The sequence below is a fragment of the Pteropus medius genome, unplaced genomic scaffold (assembly GCF_902729225.1).
Source record: "Pteropus medius unplaced genomic scaffold, Ma_sr-lr_union100, whole genome shotgun sequence".
Classification (NCBI taxonomy): Eukaryota; Metazoa; Chordata; class Mammalia; order Chiroptera; family Pteropodidae; genus Pteropus; species Pteropus medius.
Genome location: NW_024347855.1, coordinates 535585 through 558734, shown reverse-complemented (window position 1 = coordinate 558734; position 23150 = coordinate 535585). Strand labels below are relative to the sequence as shown.

General features: G+C 42.4%; 1 protein-coding gene across 8 annotated transcripts in view; it reads left to right on the top strand.

Annotated features, from left to right (window-relative positions):
• Positions 1–23150, top strand: part of TFDP1 (transcription factor Dp-1) — a 45233-nt gene that overhangs the window by 4659 nt on the left and 17424 nt on the right. For 5 of the 8 annotated variants that reach the window (XM_039878758.1, XM_039878756.1, XM_039878757.1 and 2 more), the window contains exon 3: positions 14890–14956. In XM_039878758.1, coding sequence (XP_039734692.1) covers positions 14890–14956 — 67 coding nt within the window. Of the gene's footprint in view, positions 1–13294; positions 13358–14889; positions 14957–23150 lie in introns of all 8 variants that reach the window. The other 3 variants (XM_039878753.1, XM_039878754.1, XM_039878755.1) reach the window with 1 other exon arrangement.

Here is a 23150-nt window from a genome sequence, read left to right as displayed (position 1 = left end):
ATTGGCATTTGGGGCAAGGATTATCAGCTGCTATTGGCATTTGGGGCAAGAATTTCCTTGCTGTGGAGATTGGCCTACACAGTGACAGTGGTCCCATCCCCAGTCGTGAGACAGCCTTTGAGGCCACCACTTCTTGTATTTGCCAACAGTTGGAGGGTAAGTGCAGCCTGGAAGAGAACTACAAATTTGGTCATTAAACTTCCCCAGGGTCTTCCATCATTGCTGTCACAGGATCTGCTGACCCTCATGTCAGTGTTGGGACTCTCTGACTGCATGAAGATTATCCCTTTGTACTCACACCTGAAGACCAGGAACCATCCTTAGATGAGGAATGTTTTTCTACAGTTTCTGTAGCGAAAATCTAGATAGGTCAAAGGGAATGATGCCATGCATTTCAGTCGCTGCCTTGGAATTGCTTGGATCTATGTTCCCACAGCTGTAGGCCTATTCCCTTCATTATGGACTCTTGTCACCCCGATAGGTGAAAAACCTAGTTTTTGTTTATTGATTTATAAAACTAGGTATCTGTGAACTTTATTTTGTGCCAGCCACAGGTCCCATGAACACAGGTCATGATTGGAAAGGTTTGTCTTGCTGAGAATGCAATCACATTTTTAGCACTGAGGAGGAATCCTAAAGGTGAAAGAAAACTTTAAGGGAAATATAAACATTATAGGTGTTAAATACGTACTCATCGTGTTAAAGGTAACAGTTGTGTGAAGTAGCAAATGGAAGGCATCTGACTTGCATGTGTGTGCACCCATGTGTGTGTGTGTGTCCATGCTTGAGCTGCTCCCCTCTCCCACCGTCTCTTTCTAATCTTTAGCTCCCTATGAGCCTTTTGGTGCTATTAGCATTTGGAAATCTGTAGTTATAAGATAAAAGCCCTCAATAGTGGCCATAGTGCTTTTAGAACTGGAGCTGGAAGGAGGAGTGGGTGAGAGAGTATGGCCCATAGAGGTTCAAGTACTTTCTTAAGGTCACAGGCAGAGCCCATGTCTCTAGCTCCCAAGGCTCCGAGTTCCTCATGGCCCTGGGAAGGAGGAGGAGCACAGCATTACCTCCATCTCCACTGGGGAGATTATGTTCTCATCCTTGCCCAATACTGAGGTCTATAAAGAACACGGAGTTGGATAGTTGATTTATAAAATCACAGAGGTGCAGGCAGATGTTGAATTGTCAGTTAGCAGACTCTGGTGGATATTCCCAGGCCCCACCTCTCCACACTTCATATATGAGAGTGGAGCGACAGCCTGGCTCAGCTAGAGAGTACTTACATAGACAAGAGTCTGTTGGCCCTGAGCATTTGGCCAGAAGACATCCTGAGGGAGGAAGATCCCACCGTGATCTCAGGCTGGGGCCATTGCTGGGACAGCTCCTGACAGAAAGGGTGTGTGTGTCAGTACCTATTCAGAGTTCATAGGCCTCAGTTTTGAAAACTGGTCTATGAGTCTACTTGTGTTCTGTGAGTTTATGGAAAAATCCCTAAATTGTATTATTGAGAGCTGGGAACACAGAAAAATGCATCCTGTCTAAGCTTTTGAAGGATGCTATAATGAGGCCTGGTTTAATACCAATAGGAGACTAATGAGCTTATCTAAAAATACATGTCCTGAGTATCGTTTTATAGACCTAGACCTCGATGATGAAATCTGAAGCTGAAGAAATAAACTTAGTATAGCAATAACCTACTGTTTCCTCCAGTCTGTTCTGGGAACAGACTCTAATTCGGTCATTTAGTACAGCCTTTTCTTTTGCCTACCCTCAAAGAAACAGCTTCACATTTGAGACTGAATGTAATGAATTTGACTTACTCAGATTTAAATAGAGAAGAAATCTATGATGGTCTGCTTGTTTTTGCAATGGGCTTTTCATGTTTCATGAATTTTTTTGTATGTGGAATAAAATTGGAGAAACTCTGAGATGGTATTAAAAAGAAGAAAGTTGCAGCTTAATTAAAAGTGTTGCCCTAAAACATATCACTTTAAAAGAGGTATTATATGAACACCTGGTGTAAAATTCAAAAGATAAAAAGGATATCTTTTCCTCATGTAATCAGCCCTTGTTTCGCTCTGTGCTTTTGGTATGTAAAACAATTTTCTTCAGAGTTCATTGTGAAACAATTAGGAAATTTGCCTGTGGTATTGATGCATAGCCTGACTTGCAGTATAACTTCTAGATGATGTTTTCCTCACATAATCACTTTTTCAAAGAGCTCTTCTCTCAGTATTTAATAAATTATGTTATTTTTCAATATAGAACTATTGGAAAATTCTCATTTGTAATTGATTGATACCTGGCTTCTCTTGCCTGCAGTTTCATACTATTTTAGGAGGGACTGGGTTTCTAGGGAAGAGTGAGCAAGGATGGGTCAGAGATGGCACATGGCCCCTACATGTCATGACCCTGTGGGTCTTCCTGAGGGCATGAAGGTAAGAATTCTAGGATATATGTCATCTGGGATGTGGGATGTCAGCATTGGCTGAACTAGAGATGGGACTCACCCCAGGTACCTTCTAACTCAAATGATCATCATTAGGGTGTTGGTCATAAATAGTATGGATGCTTTTTCTATATGGCATCTGGCCTGGAAAGGAGTCAGCTGTTAGTGAATACTTGCTGACTGGCTGCAACTTCTTCAGACTTGACACTGCGCGAGGACTTGTATTTGGAGGCCGACTGTGGCTTTTCAGTTGTTGCACAGTTCATGGGTGCTATTTAGATGTTCTACAGATGATTTGGAGACTCCAAAATTTTGTGTTTACCTCTTCCTGTTAGAATCTGTTGTTTGAACTTAGGACCTTGTTTATCAAAATCCTGTTTTTACATGAGTCATTTTTAAAGAGAATTCTAGTATGATGGAATCAAAGCACTGTGCATCCTCGGGTTCTAAAATGTAGCATTTTAGAACACATACTTGAACTGTGCAACCCGGTATTCTCTTAAATAACATCATGTCACCAAGGATCTAAGGAGACAGAGTGAACTTCTCTGCTAGGCAATAATAACCCAGAAGGTAATTATGCCTGTAAGTCAAAGAACCAGACAGTCCAGAATCTGACGTTTCCACTGCCTACCAGCTGAGCTCTGTCTTGTGCCTTCCCTGCCCAGGTGACAAGTGTGCTGGCCTTCATGGTTCATCCTGCAAAGGAATTCATCATTCCCAGGTTCTGCGACTGCTGTCTATTCTCAGCGTAAACTATGAGTTTTGTCTTTATTGAATCACAGTCCTGTCACACCAACAAGCTTTTCTGTCATAATCGTTGGCTTTTCTATTTAGCAGAATTTCCACAAGAAAAAGTTCAAGTAATATTTCTTCTGTTTATAAAAGTAATATTAATTGTATAAAAGAGAGTCCTGGGAAAGCAAAAAGAAGAAAAAAAAATCATTGGCCATTTCCTGAGAGAAATTGTTGGGATTTTGTAGTATTTTCCTGTTGGATTTTTATTTAGTTATGTAATAAAGGCATGTTTTACAAAGATGTAAATGTACTGTACATTTTTAATCTTCCTTTTCTCTTTAAAGTATTGTCAGTATTTCCCCAAGTCAGTCATTTTTTTTTAACCACATTTTTAGCAGCTGTACGTTTATTTGACTTGTTGGGAAATTATAGATAGTTATTGAAAAAGTAAGTTAAACTGGGAAATAATAAATGATGCATACCTAAACGTATCATTTTAAATTGAAACAAATCTATATTCACTCCTCAATTCTTTTGGCTATGGAGTGAAAGTCCTTTCATGGTGAATGGGTCCACTTATTTGAGTCTTTTACATAAACCATAGCCATAATATCCAGTTTTGATTTCATTAGAATGGATGGAGAACATAAAAGGCATTTAAAGACACTGATGCAACTCTCCACATTGTTTACAGTTTTTCCCAGGCTTTTAATAACAAATACAGCTAGCACAAATAGATTTTTAGAGATAAACAGCTGAATGTTAGCGAGCATGCTGTTGAACTTTCTGGAGCACAGATGTGCAGGTTATTTGAGAGAGTCCTGAAAGCCGCCAGCATCTTAGAGGAACGTGGAGAATATCAATTCATTTGATGAATCCCCTATTCCGTTCTGGATGTACCTTAACTCCCTAGTCCCTAGCACTGGACAGTGGTTTCCAGTTAAATCTTAAATTTGAATAAATCAGTGATGATATCCCAGTATAAATTCTTGGAAGTGTAATTCTGTGTGGATGTGCGTGGCTGTGTGTGGGCATGAGGACGTGTGAATGTGCAGCACATACATACACTGTCTTTGAGACATTATCAGATTACTTTCTAAAATGATATCAGTTTATACTTATTTCTATCAGATTGTAGGAGAGAGCCCAGTTTAACATTCCCTTTTCAGCATCAAGTTCGATAATAATGATAATTAAAAACTCACAAAACTTCCTCCATTTGATAGGTGAAATTTTAAATGGCATTTTGTTTTAGTTTACATTTTTTGATTTAGAAGTTGTATGTTTTCCTTTTAAAACATTGTTTCACTGTGAATTGATGAACATATCCTGTGCTCATTTTTCCGTTCAGATATTTATTTCTAAATGATTTGCATCCACTCTTAACAAATTAAGAGTATTAAATCTTTATCATTTCACAGCAAAATGTTAACATTAGTTTGCTTTTGTCACAGCAAGGATTGTAAATTTTAAATATTAAACCTATGAAGAACACACCTTGAATTTTTACCTTGAATTTTAACCTTAAATACAGATAGTTTTTAAGTAGTTTAAATGTTTTCCCTTCATTCAATTGATTTGCTTTTACTTGTTCATCTTTATTCAGTGTGATCATCAAGAATCTTTGAGGCCCAAATTTGCAATAGTAGTCTGTTCTTGTCGCTTTTTGGGTAAATGATTACAGCATAACATAAGTATAGCCCATCAAATCTTTTTAGCTATTGCATAGTATTTTATTTCCTCTGTTTAAAAGTATTAATGAATTGAAGTACCTAGCATGGGTCTAATTTTTCTGTTGTTTCATTTTCTTTTCAGAAAAATCAGGGTTTGAATGAAAATATCTCATGCCACTGATGGAACCTAAATCCTATTTTGCAGGGAAGAAGGATGAAAAGGGAGATACTTTTGAGAGAATTTAACCTTTGCCTTATTTCATAGCTGAATTTGGGGATCAATGATAAAGCCACACTTATCTTTGATCTGGTATACTTTTAGATTAATCCATATATAGAAGTTACTTATTCTTGGAGATTGTTATTACTTTAGTATTTCTTTTGAAAATGTGTTGTTTTTTAAATTTAGGTACCTTGTTTGAAATGATGTACAGCATAAAAGATAAATATCTGCCTTAGTATTGTCCAAATAGCCTGTGAGTTAAGATGTCTATGGATTTTCGGGGTATTTCATCCTTGTTTAATAAAGCCCTGATGTTTCCCTCCCCCAAAACACACACTCACACAAACACTCACACACTCCTTCCCTCTCTCTTTCCCTCCCTCCCTTGGGTAGGAGGGAAGTCACAAAATTAAACAAACTCATGAGGTTTTGTAACTCCAGAAAGCTTTGAAATCCTGTCTGTAGACTTAGGTGTTGCAGAGTGCTGCCAGGCCGGAAGTGGAGACTACCGGGGACGCCTTCCTCCCATGCAAGTAACCCCTTATTTCCTTAACAAACTGAAGTGGCTCTTGTGGCAGCTAGGTGACCAAATCTTACTTTGGGGATGGAAAGGAAAAGGAGTTGGCTAGTGAGGAGGTGGGTTTCTTTGATGACTGTAGCCTCCAACCTCTGTGCAAAGGTGACGGTGACTCCATCCTTCCCAGCCCATAGACCTTTGTTTGAGTGACATATTGATAGTGGTGGACTGTGGTTGTAGAAACTGCCTAATTTGTGTTTTTGAGCGCTCCTTCCCCTAGGAAGGGAAAGGGCCGATGATGGTGCTGTTCTTGTTAAAGCACATAATGCAGTAAGAGCTGCCTGTCTCCTGCCGTCTGCTGCCCATCTGGACCCCATGCATCCTTCAGACTCTGGGCCCAACAGGCTTCAGGAGCCTGAGAGTTGTGGAGGAGCACTGATCCTCGTTCAAGCCTCAGCCTTGGACGACTTAGATTTTGTGAAGAAGAATTAGGTTCTTTGTGAAAGGAAGACAGTGTCCTGCAGTAACTTTTCCAGTAGAGAAGTCAGATTAGTGTATTGTTATTTTTTAACTTAGCTAATAAATGAATATACTAGATGAGCAGAAAAATATCTCCATATCTGGTGTGTTACTCTCAGGAGAGGCCGCAGGCCTGGACTCCTTCACCCTCTATGGAGTGGCGGGGTGTGCCTCAGCGCTTGCGAAGCCACAGAACCACTGGGTTCTCCTGGAAACTTATTTCATGTCAGGACAAAGGCATTGATTCTGAGTAGACCTGCTCTGCCTGGTTCTGAGTCTCTGCTCTCCCACTTCCTGGTGGTGTGACCTCAGGCAGAATCTTCTCTAGGGCTTGGCAACTCAGCTGTAAAATGAGGTAACAAGCGTATCTTCCTCTCAAGGAAGCAAAGATTAAAGAACCACATGTATCACATGCTTGGCCTGACCCTGGCAATACTTGGATGGGTTCTAAAGAGTAAAATGTAAGGCTTTGAAGAAATTCGTAGTTCATCGCAGTCCTGGGCCTCTGAAACATGCTTCTTTGCCATGAGTGGTCTAATCAGAGCTTTTGGGGGTAGACCCTACTCCTAGTGTCATCAAAGAGATGGGCTCCTTATTTGGGCTTGAGCTCAGGAGTGAAGTAGGCATGCCACCAGAGATGGGGTGCAGGGAACCACAGGCTGCCAGGGATGGGTAAAGGAGTCCATAGGCCACCAAAAGTAGAGTGTGAGGGGACCGCAGGCCATCAGAAGAGATGTGGGGCAGCCACAGTCTGCCAGAGATGGGATGCAATGGGCACAGACCACCAGAAGTGGTGTGAGGGCATTCATAGGCCACCAGAGATGGGGTGCAGAGAACTCAGGCTACCAAAGGGATACTGCTGCACCATTGAGAGCTTGGGGACTATGTGCCTTGGCTAGAATGTAGAGAAATCCCAGGATGGTAGGCAGTGGAGACTCGTGCTGGGGTAGGGCTGCTAGGATGGGGTTGAGTAAACAGCCTCTGACATCTGGGGCTTCCCATTCAAGGGCTGTGGTAAGGCACAGCCGTTTGGCGGTGGACATAAGGGCAGTTAAATAACACGGGGGCTTTGGTTAAAGAGAGGAGCACTCAGCGCAGTTGTCTCATTGGTTTAGACTTTGTAATTCTAAAGAATGAGAAATAATGTCCCATTGAGGAACAACTTCCTGATAAAATCCGATTCTAGCTTGCTGTTATATGTCCTCAGTCAGGTCCTGGTGAGCAGAATCCCTCCACCATGCAGCAGGTGAGATAATTTAGTACCCACCATACTGAGGTATCCCAGTGCAAGTCTGCCACAAAAATGCCAGAAAGCGGGACATAAGCAAATATTTAAATATTGTTTTGGAATCATATTATCTTTTCTTCTAGGCAGTTTTGCACTTGTGCCTGTTCTAGAATAAATTTGATATTTTTCTGGCAGAAAAGAGAGTTAAAATGATGACTGAAGGACACCATCAGATTATGGATTAGAAGAGCATATGCTGTGGCTCTGTCTGCTTCTTTCTAGGAAGGACTGTAGCTGGGAATTAAGATACAGAATTCAGCCAGAAAACAGAACCTTATATTTCAGCATGAGCGAGAGGCAGTTCCTATGCTGTGCATCTTGGAGTGGGGTAGAGGATGATAGTTTAAATGATTCAGTATTTGACTGACATTCAGGTCCAGCTTGGCTGGCAGGAGTTAGCTAGAAATGCTAGTTTATACTTTCTTAAGAGATGAGCTCTGATGTTGGAGACAGGAGGCTGAAGAGATGGGAGATTTCCAAATCCAACTAAAGAAAAAAAAAAACAAATAAACCTAGGCTGTCCATTTGAGTCCCAATTTTGCTTATGAAGGAGAGGAAGAACAATTAACTGTGTGTTAATTGCTTATGTCGTGGCCCCCTGGCAGAGAACTCAGGGTCTCACTTGAATTTCAGAAATCCTGATAGTCTCATCCAGTTGTTCCTAGCACCACAAATACCCACTCCTCCTCGCCCCAATCTGTCATACCTGTTCCTCTTCCTTTACTTTCTGCTGACTTTGCTGGAATGTGTAAATTTAACTCCTACCTTTTCCACTTCGGTTCTGATGGATTTGAGATTTCCCTTGAGGATATGGATTTCTCGTTGGGGAAGGATTGTTATTCCCCCAGTCATTTTTTTCTCCAGACTCTCTTTCTGCTCCCTTGCTTATTTTGCCTTGCCTGCGCTTCAGGGCCAGCTCTCTGTGGCCTTCCATCCCCTCTGCCCTCTCTCTGTGGCCCTGGGCCTCTGCTGTATTAGCTCTTGCTGCCATTTGGGTTTTTTTTTCGTTGTTTGTTTGTTTGTTTTTTTCCATGGATTCCCTGTAATGTCTCTCAGATCTGTGGTTTTTAGCTTCCATTCTCATCTTTCCTTCATCATCTCTAGATCTTGTCCTTGAGACTTCGTATCCTTTGTTTAGAAAATGACAGTAGTCTTATACTTTATCCAGTTACAGAAATACAGTAAATATGCAATATTATGGGTAGGTTCTGCACCTTTAAGCGAGATGACATATAATGAAACATCTCATCAATGTTATAACAAAATGACATTGAATGAAACTTCATTATTCGAGGACTTGTCGTATAGGGTTTATTTAAAAATTCACATGCTATCAAAGTTAACAGTCATTTGACATCATAGTCCAAGGTGACTCTATTACATTTTGTTGATTGTTTTGGGGGTTAACTCCCTAGACGTGTGTGTTTAAACATAGATTACTCAGCTTTATATAATGAACTCATATATTCTGTCCCCTGCTGTTTTACTCCACAATTTGTCTTAGACTTTTTCATGTTGGTAAATATAAACATAGATAACTTTTAAAAACTTTTATGGAAAATTTCAAATGTACACAAGAGTAGAGAGAAAGTGATGGTGGTCCTTTGCATCCCTGTCACTGCCCTGAGTACTCTTAGCTCATAACCATCTTGTTCGTCCATGCTGCTTCTTCAGCCAGGTGTTTGTGAAGCTGATTACAAACATGAGGTCATTTCATTAAATATTCTAGTATGTGTCAACAGTAAGAACTCTTTACAAATACCCAGAACAACTATGTAAGTTTTCTTTGCTGATATCAGGATCTAGCATGGTATTTTGTTTGGATGCCTGTTGTGTTGACTGTCACAATAGTGTCTTCTGGGCTCCTTTCTTCTCTGTCTTAGGGATGTTCTGATCTTGTCACACTGATTTAAATAAAAATACGTATTTATTTTGTATTGTTTTCAGTAAAAGGCTCTATCCTTTTTGGCCATTGCCAGAAACATTAGTCCTAGCTCTGTTTTATCCACGTTATTCTTTTATCCACTTGGAATCCATTTTTTATTTTTTATGTGATGAACCTTAGCTCTAACTCAAATTATTTTGCATAATGATCCATATCTCATTGCTTTGTAATATCACTATGGCACTCTTTCTGTGGCAAGGACAGAAACTCATGGCAGGTGACTAACAGAGGAAACAGGCCGGTGCATGAACAAAGTGCAGGAGAGTGAGCTGCATGGTCACCAGCTTCTTTACCAGTCTCTTAGTCTGTTCTCTAACAGCTTACTCAAAACACCACCTTCAACTACAACATTGTTACCCCATAGTTTCTGTGGGTTAGGAGTCTGGCTTCAGCTGCACTGGCCCAGCAGCCCAACACCCGAAGGTGTGGTACCCCGAGGTTCTGAGTGGCTGGACTGCATCTGGGTTCACTTACCTGGTTTTTGGTAGGGTTCGGTTCCTTGAGGGCTATTGATTGAAGGTTACCCTCAGTTCCTGGCCATGTGAACCCCTCCATGGAGCAGTTCACATCAGAGTGAGTGAGCCAGGGAGGAGAGACAGACGCAGAGAAAGAGAGAGGGAGATATAGAGGGAGAAACATGAGGGAGGGAAGGAGGGAAGGAGAAAGATGAGAGAGAGAGACAAGTCAGCAAGACAAATCGCAGTTTCTTGTGACCTAATCTGGCCTTGGCAGATTTGGTCACCAGGTAAGGCCACACACGAGGGGATTGGGCAGGGGTGTGAAGTCCTGCAGGTGGAGGTCCACCTCCCTTCCTGGCATTGCACACTTCCAGGCCTGCAAGGCGCCCACTCTCAGAGCCAGCCCCAGGCTGAGTCTTGGACCTGCAGAAGGTCATCCATGGCTGGGCATATTGATGGTGCCAGGGGCTGTCTGTGTTCCTGTCTTCTCCGGAGTCTGAGGGAGGGCTACTCGGGAACCAGAGGATGGAACAGGTGGAGGGTGGGTCTCAGAACGAGCCCGTGGGCACTGTTACCAGGGAGGCCACAGGCTCTGCACAGCTTTCATATTGGTCTTGCTGTTTGGATGTTTGGAGGGTTGGTCTGCAGGCCTTTCAGTAATCTGTTGATTCTCACCTTATTAAGATCACCCCTGAAACTTGTAGTATTGATTAAAGTTTTATTTATTATGCAGTTTAATTTCTAGTATCAATGTTTTCTAGTCAATAACATGGTATGCATCCCTCATTGAAGTTAGGGAGTTTTCTTTTTGGTTCTGCATACTTTAACATTGTTCCTGGGTAGTTTCTGTTTTTACTGTTACTGTGAAAGGGACTTAATTTTTATCTTTTATACCAGGTTATTGCTGATGTAAAGAAAAGATATTGACATAATACTAGACTTTTCTAATGATTTTCATGAGGGCCAATACTGATAAATTTTATCTTCTTGGCACCTTGTCTGATTGATACAGGTACCACCAGATAGCACTGAGGTGCTCGGTTTTCCTTTGTAGTTCTCGAAGTGCTTCTGACCATTCACAGTTAATCAGGATGGTGGTCATTGATGTATGCATGTGTAAACTCTCCTTCAGAAAGGAGCCCATTATGATACAAGTCAGGAGTAGACAGTGACCTTATCAGATGCATTGCTGAGGCAGTAGGGTAAGCAATAAAGGTTTCTAATATTTACATTTGTGGAATCGTCTCTTACATGGTCATTTGCTGATGTTTTTGTGTAGTAAATATCAATAAGAGATTGTTTTGTAGTTTTCTTTTTCTGTAGTTTTTTTTTTCAGGGTTTCATGTCATCATGCTTTTTAAAATCTACTCTTCCTTATTTCTTTGCCACATCTTGTTTTCCTGCTTCTGTCCTTGGATAACACCTGCAGTCCAGTTGGCAAACTACCTGGCCTACCTGTTCTTGTGAATAAAGTTTAATTAGAATGCAGCCTTGTCATTTTGATACTGCCTGTGGCTGCTGTGGTGCTGCAGCAGCAGAACTGAGTAGTTGTGGCCGAGACCAATGACCCCCATGCCTAAAATGCTGACTGTACGACCCTTCAAGAGGAGCTTTTTGACCTCTCTTCTGAGCTGGTGGACCTATTCAGTCTGGGGTTCGTATTCCTTGCTGCAGTGGTTTTCTTTCCAGGTGATGTCCTGCTCTTACAGGGCTTATAGTCTAGTGGGGAAAGAGGCAATCGAAAATAAATTAGTAACCTGTACAGTAAATTAGAAAGTGTTCAGAGAGGACTAGAGTCAGAAGGCTGCAGGAAGCATGGGGGCTGCACCTGGAGGAGGGCGGTGAGGATTGGGGCTACTGAGAGGTGTCATTTGATTCTCCTGAGTTATGCCCTGCCCATCTCTTACCAGCAGCTAATCATCCCTTCTTTCTCACTGGACTCTTCCCATGTAAATAGGCAGCTCAGACCACCTTCCTTCGCCTCCCTGCCCTGAGATATGCCCTGCTCCTAGAGGTTTCATCCCTCCAAAAGCCTTCTAAAGGGGTGTGGCTGGATAGGTGGCCCCTGGTCCCACGTGCCTCTGTCTTGCTTGAGAAGTTTGCCCTTTTTCCTGCGGGCAATGAGAGGGAATCACAGCAAGTGCATTTTAGAAAGAGAGGGACAGGTTGGGAAGGAGAAGACTGGTAGGTGATTCAGAGTGTGGGGGAGACGTGCTGGGGTCCTGGCCCTGTGGATTAGGTCAGCCCTCTCTTGGGGCAACTTGTGAAGCTGCGTGGTCATAGCACCCTTCTTTGGTCTCCCACATGTTAAATTGATTTGCATTTCTAAAGCCTAGAATATGATAAGCACTAGTAAAGTTTGCTCTAAATTAAGTAAAATTATTCGATTCTTTAGTTTTCATTTTTTATTGGTTCTCATCTTTTTCTAGAAATGTTATGTATTTTGGGAACATGTATATTACAGTTATTGCTACTATTAACAGGATAGTTTTAGTTAATATAAGAATAACCAACTTTCCTTTTCATTAAATATGAGCATAAAAGGCTAAATAAAGTTTTTTAAAGAAAAATTAAGGTTATGGCAAATGAGTGCTTTTGCTTTTGGTTTATGTTAATATATTTAGCACTTCGATGTTTCCTTATAGGAAGCTGAGTTTGCATCTTAAGCATAAAGATTTTGTAGTAAAATAAGTCCAATGCACTTACCTTAAAATTAATTACAATTTCAGTAATAACTTTTAAAAAATAAAAAACCTGCATTTTGATGCTTGTTATCAAGTACCTGCAGGTTATAGCCTCTGGGCTATAAGATGTAAGGAAGAAACTTGGTGGTGTAACTAATATCTTTTCCAAGTCAGTATTTGTGGTTGTGTGATTGAACTTGTGTACTAACTGTAAACTTGTCAGAAGGACTTCATGTTGGAAACCCCAAGGAGGCTGTAATGGGATCCATTTTAGTATATCCTCGTGCTGATAATCGTGTTCCCGATGGTCTTATGTGTTGCATGGCCTTGGACTATCCTACTGTCTCAAGAACTTGTGGAGATGAAACAGGGCCGGGTCCTCATTCATGGCCCACATTCTTAACAGCTCCTGGAATCCTCAAGTTCTGAAAGGAGAAATTGAACACAGTCGGAGTGTGGTCCTGGCAAGCTGGGCCTGCCGAGGAGAGAGCAATAGCATGGATACTGAGGCTGGTTTGCGCCCTGCATAAATCTTGTTTATACTAGCACTGTCATCAGCGGACAGATCTTTGAAGGTGTTACTAATAACCACTTACCAATGACCACTTTTCAGCTCGCCCGGGACCTTCCTGTCTTGAGCACTGGCAGTCCAGCGCCCCAGGAGCCCTCAGAACCACCTTAGTCCTGGACATACCAGGATGTTTGGTCACCCTGTGTTTGTAATTTGAAAGGTTTGCATGTCACACTGTAATTCTTGAATGGGCCGTGGGGGTGGTGAGGCTGGCGCTGCTGTCCCTGTTCTGCAGGTAGGAGTGATGGAGACTGAGACTTCAGACTCACCCAGGGTTATGCTGCACGAGAACCAGCAGGTGGGTGTCCTGGGAATGAAGCAGAGCAGATGTGGACAGTCCTCTGCAGATGACAGGCCAGATGTCGGGACTCGGTGTCTTATAGTTGACTATACATAAAGCAAATCAACAATAGTGAGTTTTTTTCCAGGAAAGATGACAGTAATTTCCTACTATAGTTAGTTGGTTCTTGCGTGCTTCACCATTATCAGCCAGTGAGGTCTTCATTAGATTTTTCAGTTGTCCTTTGGGGCTCATGCTCCACAAAGGGGTGGTGTTTTAAGAGAGCACCATTATGAGAAGGATGAGGCTGTAGTTCTGGGAGTTGGGGATGGGTTATGGGCGACAATATTGATAACCTTCCTATGTGTACCTGAATTAGCTTGTGTAGGTTTGAGACAGACCAGCTTCTCTCCTGAATTCAATGTTGTCATAAGTGGTTCTACTGTAATGTTCTTAAAGGGCTGAGGCTTTGCCCAGCGATGCTAGTGCCATTGCGGTCTTCCCTGCATCAGCCACTGCATAAGGAAAGTGGTCCCAGGTGGAGCTGTGAGCCTGCGGACCGGGTGGAGACAAATGTCTGAAGATGCCGTTCCCACATATACCTTGGAACAGGCAGAGTGTGTCCCTGGTTTGGGTTGGTCTTCAAGCCCACAGGTGATTTCTCTTATCTTCATAGAGAGCAGAATTAGAAAGAATGGGGGTTCGATTTGGGAAAATCTATTGTTTTGTATCTCTGGAAATTTAAGAGTAGGATGAACCAGTATGGGAACTGGTTTAGATTAGTCATACATAGAAGCTAGTTGACCTTCAGAGTCTCTTCTGCTTTGCTATAGCAACCTTCCACCTTGCTGACCAGATGCCACTGTAGCTCACTTATTCCCAAGGTTCTTGCTCCTTACAGAAAGAATTTGTAAAATGTTGTTTAACTAAGATCAGGAAACCTAGATAAATTATTTCGGCCATGACCATTTGTCTTTGACAGTTTGCAATTGGTCATATTACATCAAGAAATTTGAACCAAAGCTGCATGTAACTGTTAAGGTTTGCTTTAAAAATACATTCAGCAACTACACAGTTAATGAAAAGAAGCATTTTTTTTTGTTCTGAGGCTCTGACCAACTTGAAGTTCTTTGCTCTGTTCTCAGGCCACATTACCTGTTCACTTTCAAGATAGTTGAATGAATTTTCATGCCCACCTGTGGTATGCCTCTGCCAACCTCAGACATTACCATGTGCTGATTTAATAAATAAAAAGTATTTCATTAATATCTCAAGGGCTAAGCTTTAAGGCTGAAATGTTCAAATGATCTTATGCTCATTATCACAGCCAAGTAAATAACTCATGGGCTAAGGTGGCCCCATGTGGCTCCTTGCACTGAGGACCCAGGCAGTTCCCCTCATGGCTTTCTGTAGTTGTTTGCATAATGGTGACCGTTTTATCTTTTTAATGTGTTATTTTATACCACACTCTAACAAGGATGGTGTGATAACAACTTTAGCTTTGTCACTCTATTAGCTGTTTTTATAATGACTATTGTTGCTTTCTGCAGGCCGGTCTAATTGAAGCCAATGGGGAACTAAAGGTCTTCATAGACCAGAACCTTAGTCCTGGAAAAGGTAAGGGCGCCTACTTTGGAAACATGAGTTTGTTGATAAGCGTGCTAAGTTTGGTGTATATATGAATTTCTCTGATACGAAAGTCCCTTGTCGACTATGGAAACCCCCCTTTAGGAGCTCTCTTGCCTGGGGGGCCCCCAGATAGACTGGGGTAGAGTAGCATTCAGAACTCAGTCGGACCCGACCCACCACTTGCACATACACAACAGTGGTTCAGTTTATTTGGGTTTGTAAGTCAAATACTATTTGCAGAACTTCAGGAAATATAGAAAAGTGTAAAGAAGAAAACACAGGTCAGTTGTATTCCTTCTACTTCATGGCTGGGGGCGGGTGTGTATGCTCTCCAGGAGTTTGCTCTGTGGCCAGCCACACTGAAGCATATAGAAACAAACTCCCATCTAAGGGATCACTGTGCGGTGCACACCTCGTGTTCGAACAAGTATCTTCATGTCAGTAAGCCATGTGTGTATCTTTAGTAGTTCTTTGGAGATCAACATTTTTCTGTATCACTGGAATTCAGGGAGGATGAGTTAAAGCCACTTTTCCCAGGGGTCCCACAGTTTCCCATTTAAAAGTGACATATGGTGAACTTCTGAAAACATGTATTTTTGAGCATGCTGGTTACTTCCTCAGATAAAGCCGTAGACATGGAATTGCTGGATCAAAAAGATGGACCTTTAAAGTGTTGACTTGTGACGCTCAGCTGATTATAAAGCTGTGTTGGTGTGGAGCTTTGATAGCAAGTTTGTGCAAGCCCATTTTCGTGTAGCTTGTTATAATGTTGAGAGAAGACCTGTGGGAGAGCCTGCTTCATCTTAAGGAGATTTTGTTAGCAGAGCTGGATGATGTCGCTAAGCATGGCTCCAGCTTTCATGTCTGTTTTTTCTGTGTCAGCCAGGCTGGGGGCCGAGAAGCCTTGCAGTGTTAAGGTTTAATTCTGTTTAAGGATTACTTCTTTCTTTTTTTTTTTCCCCCCTATTATCATACATAAAGTTAGCTTTTTACTCTAAGAATGAGGCCTTAATAAGTGATCTTTTGATGCCTACTATGATAACCTTGGGGAAATCTAAATCTGGTGCTGCACCCCCACTTGGTCTTCCTGCCATGTCCCAGCCCCTTCATGTCCATCTATTGCTGGACGTGAGTGCTAGACAGGAACCCATCCATCTCCTTCATCCCCATGTGACTGAGCAAGTCCTGCGTGTCCTGGACTGGTGAGCTCATACCCTGTCCTCTGTGTTGCATTGGGACTTAACAACCTTCAGATGCTCATGGAGGCTCTGCAGAGCCTTGCGCACACAGCCGCATGCTGGCCACCCTTGCTCTCTGCCTGTACCCTGTTCAGGGCTCAACTGATCGCTCCTCCTCTCACACCAGCCACCTTCCCCTCTGTACCATGGCTCTGGGCCTCTGGCCCATGCCTGCTCTCCTGGTTTTCTGGTTCTGGAATGTCTTGGGCAGAGCCCTGCTTTTCTGTGATGCCTTCCTCTTTTTCTGTCTTGTCCAAGAATGGAGAGCCCATTGAGGGATTCGTTGCACACTTTTCTAATTTGATATCTTGCGAATGCTAATTTTGGTATTCACAGGTTGTTGGGGTGAAAAATTCAGTGTAATTGGGCATTTAAATAATTTTCAGAAATTTGAGGCATGCCATTTTCTATTAAAGTGATAAAGCAAAAATAATAATGAAAAAAAATCCACAAACTTTACTCCCTTGGAAATGATGGAAGGCTTGCATTCTGGTATTTATTTCAATTTCCTCTATTGTTTGGATACTCTCAGGTAAGCTTACTTATGACCACACACTGGCTGTCTCATGTTCCTTTCCTACGAACCAATCTGCTTAAATCCTACTGAGCTTAATTGTGAACCAAGTAGTTGAATTGGATGGATCGAGAAATAATAGTTTCTTGACTCTGCTAAAATATTTTGTTGTTAGCTCCTTGCTCCATTTAAAACACTTCATATCCCTCTTGGGTGTGGTCTGGCAGCCCTGTAGCCCCCTCTTACCTTGTGAGTTCTTCAGTATGTTCTTCCAGCTGTATTTGTCCCACTGTCTTTTGTCATGCTGGTCCTGAAAGCTCTGACATCGGATGCCTCCGACTGTTGCCTATGCCTCCCTTGTTCTCCTGACCAGGCTTTTTCTGGTCGCATGGTGAGCGTTGGACTTGTAGAGCCACCCTTCCATGGGTCTTCAGGCTTTTCCCTTTGCTTCAGCAGTTCTGTCAGGACCAGCGCGGCCTCCTGGGCACTCTGGGCTCCTTGCCTTCTCTTGAGGCCCTTCCCTTCTACCTCACAGCAGTGTTTTAAGCAAGAGAAAGCACACAGTAACATCTTCACTATCCTGCTCCCCAGCTCTTCCCCCGCCCACACAGGTGAGTGCCGCCACATTTCTCCTGCGCCTTCCAGGGAATTAGGGCTTGGACATGGAGCAGGACAGGGCCACCAGGCCACTGCCCTTGTGCACTGACAGGGTTTCAACAGCAGCTCTCTTTTGCTTATGGTTCAGCAGTTTTAAGGATAATTTCAAGCAGTGTTGTACTAACTTGAGTTGTTCACTTTGGGTTATTTATTAGTATTTTATTAGTTGAGGAGCCCCACGAGTGTCACACTGGAATGTCATTTGATTCAGTGGTTACTAGGGGTACTTTCTGAGGTGTAGTTGGCAAAGGCTTGTGGTCATGGTAAGTGAGGCCCATGGTGAGTAAGGCCCACTGTCCCAGCACAGGCTTGTCCAGGAGCCCAGGTGAGTGGTGAGCAGCATGTCCCAGAGTCAGTCTCTCTGGGGTGACTGTGAAGGAGCAGGAACTGGTTCTCACTGTGGAGGTTTGGGTAGTAAGAGTAGGATGGTCATGAGGAGGAGACTGAGGCCTGGACCAGGATAGAGACTGGGCCTTCCAGGGTTAGAGACCAGTGTGTCACTTTCTGCTCTGCACCCCGTACCTGTGGGGCCAGTTTATCATTGCTCTGAGCCCCATGCTTTAGGAATTCTGGAACAGGCCAGCACCTGAGTATTGTCACTTTCTGAGAACCTTGCTACCCTTGATTGAGAACCTGCGACATCCTGAGATGAGGCCAGACACAGCATCCGGTTTCCGCTTCTTCTATTCCTACTGGAGTTCTGGCTTTGACTGGGTCCTGCTGCGCTCCTGCTACTGGCTCTGCCTCTCTTGCCCCATTGAGGTTCTCATCCTAGCTTAACTCCCAGTTTCAGCCTCCCAGCACCACCCTGCTCCTGGCCACTTGCTTCTTTCCTTGCTGTTGCGTTTCCAGACCCCTGTAACAGCCAGGGTTCTCCAGAGAGGCAGAGCTGGTAGATGTCATGTCTATGAAAGAGGTTTGTTTCAAGGAATTGGAGTGTGTGATATGAGTCTTGACAGTTCTGATATATGCAGGGTAGGCCAGCAGGCTGGAAACAGGCAAGAAATGAAGCTACAGTCTTGAAGCAGGATTCCTTCTCGGAGAAACCTCAGATTTTCCTCTCAAGGCCTTCAGCTGGTTAGATGATTATCCAGGGTGATCTCTTTTACTTAAAGTCAACTGATTGTCGATGTTCATCACGTCCACAGCGAGCTTCCATAGCAGCCCTGGGCTAGTTTTCAGTTGGATAAATGGGGACTACTGCCTCAGCAAACCAACACATAAAGTTGATCATCACACCCTTCAAGACTCAAAAAGCTCTGTTTCTCCCCAGAAGAATGCACTGACTCATAGCCATTGCATCCAGTCTTTGAAAGCAAGAGGCCCGATACAGAGTTTTAGACAGTAAGTTCAGTGTGCAGTTTTAATTGTGGCAGCCATCTAGGTTGCTTCTGATTATTTGCTCATGGCCATAATGCTGTATGAACCTTTGCATGCACATTGATTTTCAGGCTTTGGGCAGACACTTAAGAGTAGACACTAGGTTACATGGCAAACGTGCGTAGCTGTAGCATTTTGTATCCAGATGTTCCACATCCTTACCAATGTTTGATGTTGTCAGTGTTTTTGACTTTATGTGTCCTACTTGGTCTTTCCTCTTACTCTCTTCGTTCCTGTGGCCCCGCACTGCTGGAAGGAGTCTGTCCATGGTGCTTTGCTGGCCACCATAGGCCCTTCCCCTCCCTGGCATCTTGTCCCTGATAAATTCCTGGCCTGGCCCGTCTTCTCACCTATGTTTCTCATGGTTCCTACTTGGGTCTTCTCTTGACCAGACAGCTATGGGGTTCAGGCCGCCTTTCTCTACCACTGAGGTGCTCATGCACCCTTCCCGACTGTCTGTTCCCTATTCATCCTCTGCACAGACCTAACCTGGGGCAATAGCTCAAGTTCCATGTTTTCTGTAATTTATCTACGTTTCTGTCTGCACTTTGTCATGCTTGCTGCCTTTTCAAATTGAAAAGTTTTTATTGCTCGCTGAAAAGTGGGAACACTTTTCAACACCTGGTTTCCATACAGGTAGTGCTTTGAGACATGGAGAGTCCTCTCCATGCCTCTCCATGCCGTTGTGTAACTTCAGTTTTTTCTAGCTGGGCCATTCGCATCAGTTTCTAATGCCACCTTTTGTTACCTGGCATCTTTTTAATGGTGAGCTGTAATACCTGTTGACTGATTACTGACATAAACCTCTCTTTTTCCTGAAGAGCTCTGAGGCCCTGTGGACTAGGTATGTGTAGGTTACTGTCTTCAGCTTATGGGAGGCAAGGCCCATCTCTACACACACTTGCTTTAACCTGAAACATTGCTTCCTACATTATCATCCATGTCTAACTGATGAGAGGGCATTCTCCTGTGATGTGTCTTTTCCCCAGTTTCAGTATTGTCTCTCAGCTTTAGAGTAGGGATCTAAGGCATGAGAGATGAAAATTTAACAAAGACGTGTGGCCGAAAACTTAGTGTTCCTTTATAATTCTTGAGACATGGTAATAGCGCCTTCCCACCATCCCAAATGTACACACACATGCACATACACACTCACATGCATGATGGGTAAATTCAAACTGCTCTTTCTGCAGCATTTGGGAGTGGAGAGCCCAGTTGTAGGAGGAAGTGGAAGAACTTTTGGTTGGCCCCTCCAACAGTTGCCCTCCTGGGGAGTGTGGAGCAGAGGCATCAGCTTCTTGTCTCCTCCCATTCTCTGTTTTAACCTAAAGAACATTCATTCATTCATTCATTTATTAACTTTTTAAAAGTTAAGTTTATTGGGGTAACAGTGATTAGTACAATTATATAATTTTCAGGTATACATTATAATTTGACATCTGTATATTCTATTGTGTGTTTACCACCCAAAGTCCAGTTTCCTTTAGCTACCATATATTTGATACCTTACCCATGTCACCCTATCCCTACCCCCCTATATTTGACTCCCCTTACCATAGCTACCTCGCCCCTCCTCCCCCACTCCCTGCCCTCAGTAACCACTAGTCTATAGTCCATGTCCATGAGTCTGTCCTGTTCATTTGTTGATTTTAGGTTTATATCTCACATATAAGTGATATCATGTGATTTTCAACTTTTTCTGTCTGGCTTATTTTGCTTAGCATGATTATCTCGAGGTCCATCCATGTTGTTGCAGATGACAGTATTTCATAACTCTTCTTATGGCTGAATAATATTCATTGTATAGAAGTACCACAGCTTCTTTAGCCAGTCATCTATTATAGGACACTTCAGTTGCTTCCATGTTCTGGCCACTGTGAATAATGCTGCTGGGAATATCGGTGTGCAAATATGTTTTTGGATATGGGTTTTCATATCTTTGGGGTAAATACCCAGTAGAGGGATTGCTGGATCATATGGTAGATCAATTCTTAGTTTTTTGAGGACCCTCCATACTGTTTTCCATAATGGCTGTACCAATTTGCAGTCCCACCAGCAGTGTATGATGGTTCCTTTTTCTCTGCATCCTCTCCAGCATTTGTTATTACTTGTCCTGTTGATTATAGCTATGCCAACAGGTACGAGATGGTATCTCATTGTGATTTTGATTTACGTTTCTCTAATAGCTAGCAATGTTGAGTACCTTTTCAAATATTTTTTGGCCATTTATATGTCCTCTAGGGAGAAGTGTCTGTTCAGGTCCTCTGCCCAATTTTTTGATTGGATCATTTGTTTTTTTGTTGTTATTGAGTTGTATGGGTTCTTTGTATATTTTGGATATTAGGCCTTTATCGGAGGCATTGCTTGCAAATATATTTTTTCATTTGGATGGTTGTCTCTTTACCTTGTTGACGATTTCTTTTGCTGGGTAGAAACTTTTTAGTTGGATGTAGTCCCAGTCATTTATTTTAGCTTTTACTACCCTTGCTTTTGAAGTCAAATTCATAAAATCCTCTTTAAGTCCAAGGTCCTTGAGTTTCATTCCTATGTTTTCTTCTATGCACTTTATTGTTTCAGGTCTTATATTCAGGTCCTTAATCCATTTTGAGTTAATTTTGGTGTGTGTTGATAGACAACAGTCTAGTTTCATGCTTTTTCAGGTGGCTTTCCAGTTTTCCCAGCATTATTTATTGAAGAGGCTTTCCTTTCTCCACTGTATGTTTTTGGCTTTTTTGTCAAAAATTATTTGCCCATATAAATATGGATTTACTTTTGGACTCTCGATTCAGGTCCTCTGGTTCGTGTGTCTGTTTTGCTGCCAATACTATGCTGTTTTGATTACTGTCGCTTTGTAGTATAATTTGAAGTTGAGTGATTCCTGCAGCTTCGAGTGATTCCTGCAGCTTTGTTCTTTTTTCTTAGGATGGCTTTGGCAATTCGGAGTCTTTTGTGCTTCTTAACTCAAAGGACATTTAAAGCATAGTAGTGACATCCTTCCCTGTAAACCTTGCTCCTGGGCATGTTGCGATGATTATTCTTCAATTAAATGCTGGCCAAGGAGTGAAAGGGCTCCTCTTCAGAGAAGTGGTGTGGAAGTCACTTGAAATGCGGGGACCTTGCAGCTAATACTGCCAGAGGGCAGCCCTTGGGCTGTGGCGTACCTCAGCTTGAGTCCCCTGAGGAGCTCCCTGCCCAGCCCTTCTCCCAAGTTTACATGAATGGCATGTCTGTGTGCGGTGAGTGTGGCTGCTGTGATGGCTCAGGAAGGAAGCTCCTCCTCCGTGCTTGAGAACTGAGAATGCTGTTCAGGCTTTTCCGGTGCCCACCAACACCGCTTGTGGGCAGCACCTGCTCTCACCTGTGTGGTAGAACCATGAAGACACAGCATGCAAGGTGGCCATGTTCTTGTGATCCATCTGGCCATGGTAGCAAACAAAATATTTGTAGCATGTTGGATGAAAATGGTAACTTTTAAAACATCAAGTCCTGAAAAATTTTTAATGTTTTGTTAAAATTATTTTTAAGAAAACACTACACCTTATGCTTTCTTAGTTGAAGATATCTTAAAAACTATAGATACCAATAGAATATGATTATTAACTATAAGTATATGCTTATATAATGTTTTTAGAATTTTCTTTTTTTGTTAATGGTTCTAGCAATTCATACCATTCATATTCTTAACTAATTTTCTTGCCGAGAAAGGAATTCTTCATTTCATAAAGTTACATGTGAAATATTTTGTTATAGTTCCTTCAAAAAAGGCTGTGCAGTACATTTTATAATTGAAACAATATTATTTCTAGTGAGTAGATTCCTAGGCTGTGTTACAATTTAACCCATTTTGTAACTGAAATGTTAGTCTCCCCATTAAATAGATTGCATGTGACAGTCTTTATTTGAAAAATGTGTTAAACGTTATAATTTTTATGGCCAGATTAAATCAGAAATAAAATACCATTTTATCCTTGAGATTGACAAAAAGCGACAAGTCTTACCAAGTCAATAGCTGGCAGAAACCTGGGAAACACCGGCTGCTAGGGTGTATATGTGTGTGTGACGTAGTGTGTGTGCATGTGTGTTTGCATGTACATTTGTGGTGTGTGTGGGTCTGTGTGTGCATGCACATAGAATGGCCATTTGGAGGTACTGTGGTGAATCCTGTAACACAAGGTCTTCTGGAATTCAGGTTCCCTTTGTTGCGTCCACATGAGAGAAACCAACTGGCAGAAACCCATATTCAGCAGTAGAAGGCCTCTCGTGTTAACTGCCGTGTTTTAGCATTTTTGTATAACATCTATGTATTCATATTATAATGGAATAGCAGCACAGCATTAAAGGAAATCAACTACCTCTCTCTATGGAAAAATCTCAAAACCAACATAAACAAAGT